At 39.8% G+C, this 12,552-nt stretch overlaps 1 protein-coding gene across 5 annotated transcripts; it reads right to left on the minus strand.

The window, feature by feature from the left end:
• Positions 1-424: 424 nt before the first annotated feature.
• LOC141908832 (uncharacterized) lies at positions 425-12,447 on the minus strand. 5 transcript variants are annotated; one of them, XR_012619640.1, is made up of 6 exons: positions 12,363-12,447; positions 11,771-11,853; positions 10,742-10,879; positions 9,018-9,971; positions 1,907-2,685; positions 1,533-1,587 (listed from the first exon to the last, which is right to left on the minus strand). XR_012619640.1 is itself a non-coding variant. In XM_074799053.1 (5 exons), exons 2-5 carry the CDS (start codon positions 11,781-11,783, stop codon positions 1,088-1,090), a joined length of 1,605 nt encoding a protein of 534 aa, XP_074655154.1. In that variant the 5' UTR covers positions 11,784-11,853; positions 12,363-12,447; the 3' UTR covers positions 425-1,087. The 5 variants fall into 5 exon arrangements, 4 of the variants coding, with proteins under 4 accessions (XP_074655154.1, XP_074655155.1, XP_074655152.1 ...); XM_074799053.1 differs by lacking the exon at positions 1,907-2,685 and having other exon boundaries at positions 425-1,587; XM_074799054.1 differs by lacking the exon at positions 1,533-1,587 and having other exon boundaries at positions 1,633-2,685.
• Positions 12,448-12,552: the final 105 nt, after the last annotated feature.

The raw sequence follows: 12,552 nt of genomic DNA on the forward strand, positions 1-12,552 counted from the left end.
ATAATTGACTTGGACTGTACATAAACCCTGAAACATGTTTCCTTTGCCTTTTAATATAGTGGTAGCCATTGACCCAATTCTAAAATTTTCAAAAGCAGGATGGCCCCTTTCATTTGACTTGCCTTTTCTCTGACTATACCCTAACATGCACGTTGCTTTCCTGGACTTGATCTGCTAAGAATCCACACTATTAACACAGTCAAACACGCAAGACATAGATGGAAACTGTTTGATTTTACGCATGATTAAGCAATCTCGACATAGATCCCTGACTGTTAGCTTTTTTACAAAATACCCGTCCCTGACCTTTTTAAAGAAAAGACATGTCCACAACAATTTGAGAATTCCTGTACCATTCTCGACCATGAAAGTAAAATGACAAAATACCTCATGTTAGAAAGTATAATTTTAGTTTTATTGCTTTATGTAAAACTTAAGCTGATACATTTTACTCCATGGACGAAATATGTTTATGATTATGGCACAACGTACAAAAAAATTACTTTACAAAATTCTTGACTGCCGAAAAGCAACAGAACTATCCAACCGATAAACCCTTACATGGCAGGTGTTCTAACAACCAGACAAAAATTTGGTTCTTAATTTCGTAATCTCAGTAAAATAATGTGTAAAATGAATGATATTTCCGTGTGAATAACAGGATTCTACAATAGCTACTAAAATAATCATATTACTACATCGAATTACATATACAATGTAATAGAGTTCTAGACAATATCTTTTTTTGTACTAACGAAGCATGCGTATAATATATACAGTATATATATATATATATGTGATGTACATATAAGGTAAACTAGTGATTTACTAAATATATTGTATAAATTGATCTGTATATTATGATTGTATGAAACCCTGTTTCTTAATAGTGTCAAACACATTAAGCCATAGTGAAAAAAATGCATCCATTACTTACAATGAAACCACAGAATCTTAGAATCAAAAGCCTTATTCAATTTAAGTTACATGGTAATATATACTTTTGGTGTTGCGGTTAATAATTGTGGCCAAATATATCGATCGATTCGAATCTTTTTCGAAAAAACCAAAATCATTCGCGCTGGAATTAGACGTCGCACAATCGACCGGCTCCCTGATCCGACGTGCAATCATCGGGCATACCCTGCGACGAAGACCTCTTCGACAAATCCAACACTCGTTGCCGCAACAACTGAACGGCGTCCATCATGAAACTCTGTTCTTGTTGCTCGAACGGTAGCGTCAAATCGAGCACGTCGCTTTCTTTCTTCCCCTCTTCAACTGTTTGAGAATTACTCGTCACGTAGTTATTATTCGACGAGTCGTCCGTCTGGAATTGCGGCGGCCATCGTTTCAGTTTCTTCTCTTTCATGCGTCGATTCTGGAACCAGACTTTGATCTGTCGTTCGGACAGACCGAGCTCGGCGGCGATCTCCGTGCGACGGTGCTTCGAGATGTAGTGATTGGCGAAGTACTCGCGTTCTAAGCCGACACGTTGTTGACACGAGTAAACCATACGATAGCACCGGCCGCCGTCGCGATACTTAAACGCTCGCAGACGGATGTCTCCTCCGCCGCTGCCGCCTTCTGTAAACAAAGATTTTAAAAACATTTTAACTTCTCGAAACGGCGCGAAAAACTATCATGAATGCAGAAAACAATTTCAAACGATTTGTATGAGTACCGTAGTATAATAATATTGGATATATTTTTTTATGAGATTTCAGTTCTGACAAGATGAAAGCGATTTGTAATCAAAATTGAAATCGACAACAGAAAGCTTGATTCGTAGTAGGCAAAATTTCATGCAAAATCACTAGCAAACGCATGCCATTAGTGTCTCACGTCATGCAACTTACATCATGCAACTGCAATCATTTCAGCAAATAATTTATAATCAAGTTACCCTGATTTACTTGTATCCTTCAGATGGATCTGCTTTTACCATTACAACCTTTAGAAAAAGCCCAGACTTTAGACTATTTCCCTATTAACTCTTGCGCATAAAATTGGTTTTGTTTGTATAATGATTTATTACAGAGACTGTCTGGTAATAATACTTAAAGATCAATAAACATTTGAGGTTATGAAGTGAAAATAACTTCTATCAAATGGTAAATTGCTAACTGGATTCTGCAATAATCAGTACATCATGGTTAATACATGGTTCAAGAGACAAATCTATAAAACATGATAGGGTTATTATGTCATTTCAACATCATTGTATTCCAGATGATATGAACCCAAGCGGGGTGTACGTGACAACTTGATTGACACTAGGGGGCACTGAAGTCTGCGTCTGCGATTCTAGATTAACGTTCGCGTTCATCCACTGTAACAAATCAGAATTCACAGTCGGTAAAGTCGATGCATTTGAATCCCCCGCTGTAACCGAATTCGTAGATGGGTCCACCAGGGTTTGACTAGAATTGAACGAAGCTAGCGAACTTAACATGTAGTTTCTGTAACACCGTGTTTTCATGTGCTGTTGCAGGTTGTCCTTCCTCGTAAATGCTTTGTGGCATATGCTGCACTTGTGCGGTTTAATTCCGAGATGCGCCATACGGTGGCGCTGTAAATGATGCGACAAAACGAACGCCCGGTTGCACATTTCGCAGACGTATTTGCGTTCAGCTGAACACCCTGGTCTCCTTCCCTGCCATGAGGAGGACGTGGCGAACCTTCCTGTAACAATTAGAAAGAAAAGAAGTGTGATGCAGCAAATGACCGAATATGTCATCGTGACGACTACAAAATTACGACTAAGTAATTCGTCGCAGGATCAAATAGTGAATATTCCGAAATTAATGCAAATTCAAACTGATTACTTACATTCTGTCGAAAAAGGGAAAAAGAAATCATAAGAAAGGGCAAAACTGAATGGAAAAGGTCGGATAGAAAGAAGGCATAAAATAATGACAACAAAAATACAGTTAACAACAAAGGACAAAGAAGACAAAGGAAGGTAATAATAAAATGATTCTACGCAAACTCGGTATCGGATTCATCGAGTACCCAGATTAACAGGCTTGAAAAAAACTAAATCAATTCAATGTACAATATGTAAAATATTTGAGAATTTATTTTGCATAAGAAGTGACAATAAAATAATTAGTTACATTATGCAGCGATATAAAAATGACCACAGATATTATCTCCACATTGTTCAATTTACATGTGCATCAACGTATATACGAACAGTAGTAAAAATTCACTAGTTTCAACTATGTACAGAGTTTAATGTATATAAAGTTTCGTAGGTATCTTTTACACACAATAATTAATAATAATAATAATAATAATAATAATAATAATAATAATAAGGTATAAACGACGCGTAGGAAAACGCCAAAAACTTCTCATCATGTGTAAAAGCCAGCAACCACCCTTTAGAGAGAGAGATAGAGAGAGACTATCATAGTAATATATTGGTAATGTTTTTAATATCACAATTTTTCCGAGCCAATTTTTGTTGCAGATGAACTCATTCACAACGCGTAACTTTACTTATTATACTGCTCAAAACATGGAAGGTGGCACCTCGAATTACAACAGGATCGTTCAATATCGAATTAAGTATCTAACACTAGAAAAAGCGGTATTTTCAAAATCATAATTTTGAACATATAAATTTCTATTCCTGCGTTGATCAAAGCTGCCATCTTTACTCTCAAGGTTCTTAATTTGAGCATTTTCATTTGGGCCAGCCATGAATCCTAATTTCTCGATGTTACTTTCATGATTTTGTAATAAAGAACTGAATTCACTTGCCTACAAACTACGGGGCAATATCGAGTATAAAGTATTGTCAATATTATGATCGAGGAAGGCATCAATTCGGAATATTGAAATCGTGGTCATGTAAAAAAGAATCAAAGACAAGAATTTAACCAGTTTAAAAAAAAAAAAACAATTCTGTTGACTAAACCTACTGCTACCTAAACAAAACACTATCGTTCAATAATATAGAAATTTCATAAAAAGATTTTTAACAAGATATATTCATATGCCGAGAATACGTGGAATGTATGAAGACGGAATATCTTAACGATATAATAGTACGTAAAATTGATAGAAAAAGATTATGCATTTTTACACGTTGTATATATGTGTGAGTGTGCGCGGAAGGCAAATTTATGCGCATCCATTAGAAAATAATTTGCATAGCCTAGAGTGCGTTTCAACGAAACTAGTCACAAATCGACTCTGATATTTTCACCAGCAGAATAAATGGAAAAACTAAAATACGACCGAGGGTTTAAGTCTAGGAGGAAATAAAGGCTATGCAAAGTTTCAGATCATATACAGTACATTTGAAAAGAGTTGAGATTTTTTTGGAATGTTAATAGTATTAACGAATTCAGATCTATCTTCAAGAGATATATAAATATCTATGTATAATATATCGTATAATATAAGACTCAATTGAGAGAAGAGTTTGTAAAAAAAAACAATAATTCTGAAAATAATAGTTGTATACCAAAGCTGTAGGTTAGAATCTTGCTCCGAGTCACATGATCGTAAATTAACTAATTACGACTCCATAGTCCTGTCTAATTGACGACTACGGGAGTCCAGAAGACTAAAATTGTCCGTGCCGTCGTTGAGATTCTTTGCGGTCTAATAGAGAGATGAACAAAAAATTTCCGAGAAGACCTGGTTCGGTTAATAGCAGCACAATTATTATGGTTTCATTCGCATAACCTGTAAAATGACTCTGACAGCCAGAGTGGTTATGTATTTATATATACAAAGTTTAATTCCATCAAAACAAACGTTATTGATATTCAACGGTACTCACGCACGCGCGCGCGCATCTGAACGTTGGAATGTTTTATATCATTATGCCGTTAATATATAAAAAAAATAACTGCCGCGGCTGCGCGGGGCAGCGCATAATGCTTCGCCACGATCAATATGTTCATGATATATCATTCAATATTATTCAAACATTAAGATGAAAATTCTAACGAGTATATAAATATATATGTATATAAAAAACGTGTCGAGTCGAGATTCGTAGAAATAAGAAAAACATTTCGTACTATACGAAAGTGTGGAGATTCGAATAATGATAGAAATTATGCTATGTTTTAAGTACGAGTTTACACGTATTCACTAAAAAAAGCACATTTTTTGCTCGCGCCAGGCCAGGCGACGCGAAAAAAACATACCTCTCACCGTCATGATGATTATGATGATGATGATAATAATATATTTTACTTTTCATATACATATATTTCTTGGATAATAAAATAACGACCATCCTTGCATAGTTAGAATTATCGTAACCAGTAGTTCTTGGCACCAAGTTTTAGGTACGGAGTTAAACGCACCCCTATCAACATTTTCGAAATAAACTACGCCCGATCATGTTTTCACCTACTAAAAAACCGCACAGTCTAATGGGGACGTGCAATGCCAGGTTTCCCCACCAGATGGCGCGACAAATACTCGGCCTTTCGTCGTAAAAATCAAACCGAATTTTTAGGCTTCCGAATCCACACGTTATCATATGACCCAACAAATATACTTTAAATTCATTTTTCTACTTAGATACCGGTGTAGTTTCCATAGTATTTGATCTAATTAAGAGAGAAGTTCATTCAAGTTTTCATTGAAACGTAGAAGATATTGAACGGGAAAGACCGAGTAACTACTAGCGACACCTGGCGGGTCCTCGCTTGCCACAGGAGCGTTGGTAGTTCCCCATTATCGAGCGTCATCCCGTTGATTTGTCGTTCAAACTGAGAATACGATCGATATATTGAACATGATTTTTTCGATTAAAACAAAAATTCACTAAAAACCACTCGATTATAATATCGCTCGCTAAACGAATAACTATCAACGCGAAAATAAAAGAAAGAGAGGTATAGACAGCGAAAATACGCAACGCAAACTACACGACTTCAAAAATGAAGCGCGCGAGTCGAAAGTCGATCGTCGATTTAAGTAACTGGCGCCGTGGTCGGTTCTTCTTTCAGCAACTTCTGTCGACACGTCTTCTTATGTCGCGACAAGTTACTCTGCCAGCGGAAGATCTTCAGGCAATTCTCGCACTGCAGCTGCTGGAACATGTGCATGCCCTTGATGTGCTGTCGCAGGTATCGACTCTCCGTGAATATGTCGCCGCAGATCTGGCAGATGAACGACGTGCCCGACATGCTCGCGTTCTGCAGCTTGCCGGCGCATGTGCGCACGTGCTCGCGGTACTCGGCGTACATGAATCGGCGTCGACAGCCGCTGCACGTGTACGGCCGGATTCGCCGATGCGATTCCATGTGCTCCATGTACGTTTTCTGACTCGAAAAGCTGACGACGCAAATCGGACATTTGTAACAAACGCCGCCCTTCGCGATGCTCCCCGACGCGGCGACGCCCGACGACGACGTCGGCGACAGCTTGTTCTCGTTGTTGGCACAGTTCGACAACACGGCAACGGACTCTGTCGTCGCGCCGATTCCCGTCGCGCCCGAACGATGCTGCAGCAGTTGCTTAACGTGATTCATTCTCAGATCGAGGCTCTCCGGTTCCGGGCCTAAAAATACAGCAATTTTTGAATGAAAAAAAAAAAATGAAAAGAAATTCTCGCAAAAACCGTTGACCTCAACTCGATCAATCGGAATAACTAAACAGAATTCAGAAAAGAAGAAAGATTTTTTTGTTAGAAAAATGAAGCAGTATGAAAAGTGAAGTGATATTTCGGTTGTTTTTGAAATGGCAATCGAAAGCGAATTCCAGTTGGCCTGAGCAGAACAGTGCGAGCCTCTCTCCGATAGTAGTCCACGAAAAAAAAAGAGCGTTAAAAAGTCTCGGCTAGTTACGTTAGATATGTGCGTTACTAAATATACACGTCTTAAAAAAAGAATGTCAGAGTGACAAGCTCAAGAGACACCCTCATCCTACATCCTAGCAGGCCAGGTGATGATAGACAGTGAGTGCACCAGCAGGCCGGGTGATGATAGACAGTGATTGCACCAGCAGGCTTGGAGATGATAGACAGTGACTGCACCAGCAGGCTGGGCGATGATAGACAGTGACTGCACCAGCAGGCTGGGAGATGATAGACAGTGACTGCACCAGCAGGCTGGGCGATGATAGACAGTGACTGCACCAGCAGGCCAGGTGATGATAGACAGTGACTGCTCCAGCAGGCTGGGAGATGATAGACAGTGACTACACCAGCAGGCTGGTAGATGATAGACAGTGACTGCACCAGATGGCTGGGTGATGATAGACAGTGACTACACCAACAGGCTGGTTGATGATAGACAGTAACTGCACCAGCAGGCTGGGTGGTGATAGACAGTGACCGCACCAGCAGGCTGGGTGATGATAGACAGTGACTGCACCAGCAGGCTGGGTGGTGATAGACAGTGACCGCACCAGCAGGCTGGGTGATGATAGACAGTGACTACACCAGCAGGCTGGGTGATGATAGACAGTGACTACACCAGCAGGCTGGTAGATGATAGACAGTGACTGCACCAGCAGGCTGGGTGATGATAGACAGTGACTACACCAACAGGCCGGGTGATGATGGACAGTGGCTACACCAGCAGGCTGGGTGATGATAGACAGTTACTGCACCAGCAGGCCGGGTGATGATAGACAGTGTAGCCCTATTAGAGATAAGCAAAGAAAATGAATTGAGAGCGAAGCAAACCCTACTACCAAATGTGAATGACGAAGTAAAGTATAAGTAAAGCGTCCAACAAAAAATAAAATCCTGTGCGACCTGCTGAGTCATAGCAACGTGTACTAGAAGTTAGATCTGCGGTAAGTAGGCAGCCGGCCAAGTGAACTATCGCAGATAAGACAACAACCTTTCTAAACCGTCGAAATCTTCACCACTTGATGAAGAAATATCTCCGTTGATTACGAAATCTAAGTCCAGATTGCGTTATCAGTTAATAAATCTAAGCATCTAAACATGCATTCTGATCTAAGAGTTATATTGTTAGTAATCAATCGCCCTTTTGATTTTAGTTAAATTAATCTTCATTAGCGGTTTTGAGCACCATGCAAAATATAAGCCCAGTGTTCATATACATTTTGACTGCAATATTCTTAGATTAGCATAATATTTTGTTCATGCAAATTTTATTCTAGCATTATTACTGATTAGTAGCAATGTCTTAGTCGAAACATAGAGACAAATCTCGCGTCTATCTCTTGAATATTTACGTTCGATTCCGACATCGATTTTTAATTGATTCGGCGAAATTAATACATCGGATTCTTCTAGATTAGACGATATGAGTACAACGAAGACGATGACAAAATACACGTACACACAGCGTTGTGATCACAGAGATACAGAGGAGGAAAGAGAAAGGAGGAATGAGTAAGGAGGCAGAATGAAAAGGAAAGAAACCAGGTGCCACAGCGAGCGGTTGTTAGTTTAGAACGAAATCGTGAAAACGGAACAGAAATCGAGGCACAATTTTCAGTCGAATTTGAAATTACTTTTCACATCGATTTCTAGAAATTTCTACGAACGTCTAATTCGAATAAATAAATGAAATCTACTAGAGGCAAACATGCATCGATTGATTGTTTCATCAGCGCGGCAACGAATTACAATTTTTAACGCGGTGCGTATAGAAGCTATGACTGAAGCTGTACAACAAGTTTTGAACTCATGCAAGGTGGCGCCACTTTCCGCCTGTTTACAAATTTGGTTTTCCCGGATTTTTCCATGTGGTTACACGAAATTCAGCGAGTGAACCAAGAGAAATATCTAGATTGCAAAATGCTACGATTCTTAGATTTTTCATTGAATCACGTACATGTGTACTGATAAAGAAACCTGTGGTCGATAACACTATCCAAGTGTTTTTGGTTTTAGGTTTTTGGTCAAATTTATCAAATTCTCTTGAGTTTTCCCGGATTTTTTCCAGGTTTTCCAGGTCAGTATTCACCAATACGTCGTATACCTCAATCATAGCTTCCGTTCTTTTTCATCAATCACGATAAAATCATAATAATCTAAGAAACCGAGCATCACTCACCTGCACGTTCCATCGCGACCGTCTGCTCGTCGGCGCCGTCCTCGTCGATGAACAAATCGGATTCGTTCTCGAGTTCGTGCGAGATCTCGAGCGTCGTCGAGCCGCCGTCGAACGAAGGTTCCTCTTTCACTTTAATCGTGTCCGGCGTCGCGCGGCGACAGTTCATTTCGACGACGCCGCCCTCTTTTTTCACGATCGGCGTCGACTGCGCGTTCGGTATCGGCGCCGCGTCTTGATGGTTGAGGTTGATGTCGCGCGCCACGCCGCTGCCGTGGTTCCACCGTTCGACGCTCGGCGAAAGCAACGATTTGTTGCGTACTTTTTTCTGGTGTCCGCCGATGGAAGTGTTCGACTGACGGAACTGTTCGCGGATCAGATCTAACGGATTGCCGCCACCGGTGGCGCCACCACCGACGAGGCTGTTATCGCAGTTTTGAAACGCAGCCATCTGGTAAACGGCTGTGTTGTTAATTTGTTCGGAAGCTTCTGCTAAACTATCGATATTATCATTATTATTATTATTACTACAACTGTTATTGGAAGTGGGCGACATTCTACTGGACGCGGCGGTCGACTGCAGCAGCCCGGCGGCCGCCGTTATATTCGTCGGCTGCGGCTGAATCGTTGCCATGGAGACAAGTGGATTTCGTGGAAGGAACGGATTGACGGGGATGGCGGTCGATATGTTTTTGGCGCAGTCGGACATACTATGGCTAGACGACATACTCTCGCTGGAAACGGAATGTCTTTGGCGTTTTAACGGCATCGAAGGAGCGTTGACGACGCCGCCGCTGCTGCTGTTGTTGTATTCGGATTTTTGGAACGACAGATTTTCATCGTGCCCGCGGAAACGTTTCTTGTTGGCGTTGTCGCTGCGATACTCGAGTACGTATTCATCGTCCTCGTCGGAGACAACCTGGTCGACTGATATACGCAACGGCTGACTTCTTTTACCTGAAGCACAATGTATAGGCATTGAAAAATCAAAAAAATCTCACCTCTTATTTGACTTTTTTTACACCTTTCCCTGACATTCTTTTAAATAAAAAAAAATTCCATGACTTCCCTGAATTTCAGGTTAATGGCCACCAACCTGTTTCAGTGTACTAGAAAGGTAGGTTTTACATATATCAGCACTTTCACTACTACGCGCAGTTGAAATTGTGAATTTTTGAGTTTATTTTGTAATCAAAAATACATTTCATAACCCTTATCCTATTTTTGATAAATTTCAATAACTATTTTTGAGAGGATGTGCACTAATATATCGGGGGCTACACTGGTTGCCTGTAGATTCAATTAAACTGATATCAAAATCCAAAGTATCTGTGAAGATGCTTATTACTATTGATCCTTATATTATATAATTTATATTACATCATTCATTGCCAATAGTATTACGCAATATACCAGTATGTGTTATTTTTCAAGGCGTCAATAAACTTTCAAGTTTCTTGCTCGTACTTTCATTGTTAATTAACATAAGCGCTTTACAGATTGAAATAGAATTTCTAAGAGACTTCAACGCAGCTGGTGCATAAATTCTGATCGAAATATTTCTAGAGTAGACACTTTTCTCAAATTTTCCACAGATTTTCATTGAATACAGTATTTCACAGATTTTTCATTCAAATTATGTTCACATCAATCTTTCCCCTGATTTGATTAATTCTTCAAGACGTAGAATATTCATTCATTTGAGGTCTATTCCTCTGATGACTTACGTCTGTTTTTCGCCGCACGCTTTGATTGCCATTTTAACCAGGTCGGTTCATCTACTTCTAAAACTAGATCTTCTATCACATCAATTTGGTCCCGTAAGCAATTTTTCAAGTCGTCCATGTGAACATGGAAAGGAATGTCTGAAAAATAAAAATACCGATATAGCCTAAATAGTTAAAACCCCTAAATCAGTCTGTTAACCCTTTCAGTGCGTCTACACTGCAGTGCAGTGTAATGATCGGTGATGTATTTTTGCTGGTACACCGCACTACGGTGTATTGATGTAATGAGTAATTAGTTTTTATCTCTACTGAAAGATGGCAGCACCTGTCAAACATAGTGAAATACTAGTAACTAATGATACACCGCGCCGCCGTGTAGACGCATTGTAGTGGTATACCCGTTATTCAAACGAATAGGGTGGAATTTTTTAAAATTTTCAAATTATCTCCAGCACTATCGGCTATTGGTAAGTCAGCACTGAAAGGGTTAATCTATCCGTGAATTTGCCCTGACAATCATACAATCGAATTGGTATTGCATATGAGTCGGATTGGTACCGAAAAACCTGCGCAGTGAGGCAGGATTTTGTGCCGCGGCCGAGTCTTGCGATGCCATGGTTCGAATTCCTGCCAAGGGAGGAGGGGAAAGTGGCCACCCTGATCTACACTGCAGTGCGGTGTATTAATTGGTGATTGACTTCGGTGATACAATATTGATTCAATATCAGTTATCGCTATCAAAAGATGGCAGCACCTGTCAAACATTGCGAAATACAAGTACCTTAGTAACTAACACAGCACCACAGTGAATATGCTCAATATCGGTATTCCCATTATACAAGGCACTAAGGGGTAAGAATTAGTTAGCACTGAAATGGTAAAGTGACCCCTCAAATTCATTTCCAAGAACCTAACCGTCTGGATTTCTTCAAATATATTGCCGCCAGGATTCAATCCATGAACCCTAAAGGATGACACATTAGGGAACCACTCAAAACCTTACACACGCTACAGGTTTTTTCTGCTTACCTAATAAAATCATCTTAAAAATGTCTTTGTTCTTTAAATTGTAGAGTTTTCTTTATATCATTTCAGTTCACCAGATCCGTTTCCTGAAATGAAATTAAAAAACATTGATTTGAAATACCTAGAATTATAATTATGATTAATTGAATTCATGACACATGTTTGATGACTAGCCTCTAAAATGAGGTGTTGAAGCATATTTAAGTCAAAGCCGCATTCGCACTACATTACTTACTAACTTGAAGGATGATCCTTCTTTATTTAGTAAGTTAGTACAAACCCCAATTTAATAGAATCAGAGAATGATTGGACCAAGGCCGTGTTCACATACATTCTGAACTGGACGTTTTAGTAATGAGAAGGGCTAACTTCATGGGAAGGATGGAACCAGGGTTTGTACATTAGGAAAGAGGTAACCAAGGCTAGAAATTCATGGAAAAAGGTTGGTCACGTTATTTTACAGCAAAAAACTGAACATTTTATCACAGACTATTACTAAACTCTCGGGGTTTATTAGGCCAATTTTACTCAGTGATTTCCTAACCCTAAACCTAACCCTAATCCTAACCACTAGTCCCCTATTCTTGAATCTTACCAAAAGGTATTCTTACAGTTAATTTTCCGCTCAGATAAAATTCAGTTCGGATCCCTATAGTTATTTGTTCTTATTTCGACTGAAGCGACCTCTGGTGACACTCGCTTACCGGGGTAAGTAGGCAAGCGGACACCGGAAGTGTATCATGTCGAAACTGTCGCAGGATTACTCGCTTCCCTCGGTATCCTTT

The sequence above is a fragment of the Tubulanus polymorphus genome, chromosome 7 (assembly GCF_964204645.1).
Source record: "Tubulanus polymorphus chromosome 7, tnTubPoly1.2, whole genome shotgun sequence".
NCBI lineage: Eukaryota > Metazoa > Nemertea > Palaeonemertea > Tubulaniformes > Tubulanidae > Tubulanus > Tubulanus polymorphus.

Excerpts from the sequence above, each read along its gene's own strand:
- LOC141908832 (XM_074799051.1), bottom strand. Across the intron at positions 9,972-10,741 it reads GCGTGCGGCGAAAAACAGAC|GTAAAAGAAGTCAGCCGTTG; the intron begins GTAAGTCATCAG and ends ATTGTGCTTCAG. Across the intron at positions 6,542-9,017 it reads GGTCGCGATGGAACGTGCAG|GCCCGGAACCGGAGAGCCTC; the intron begins GTGAGTGATGCT and ends CTGTATTTTTAG.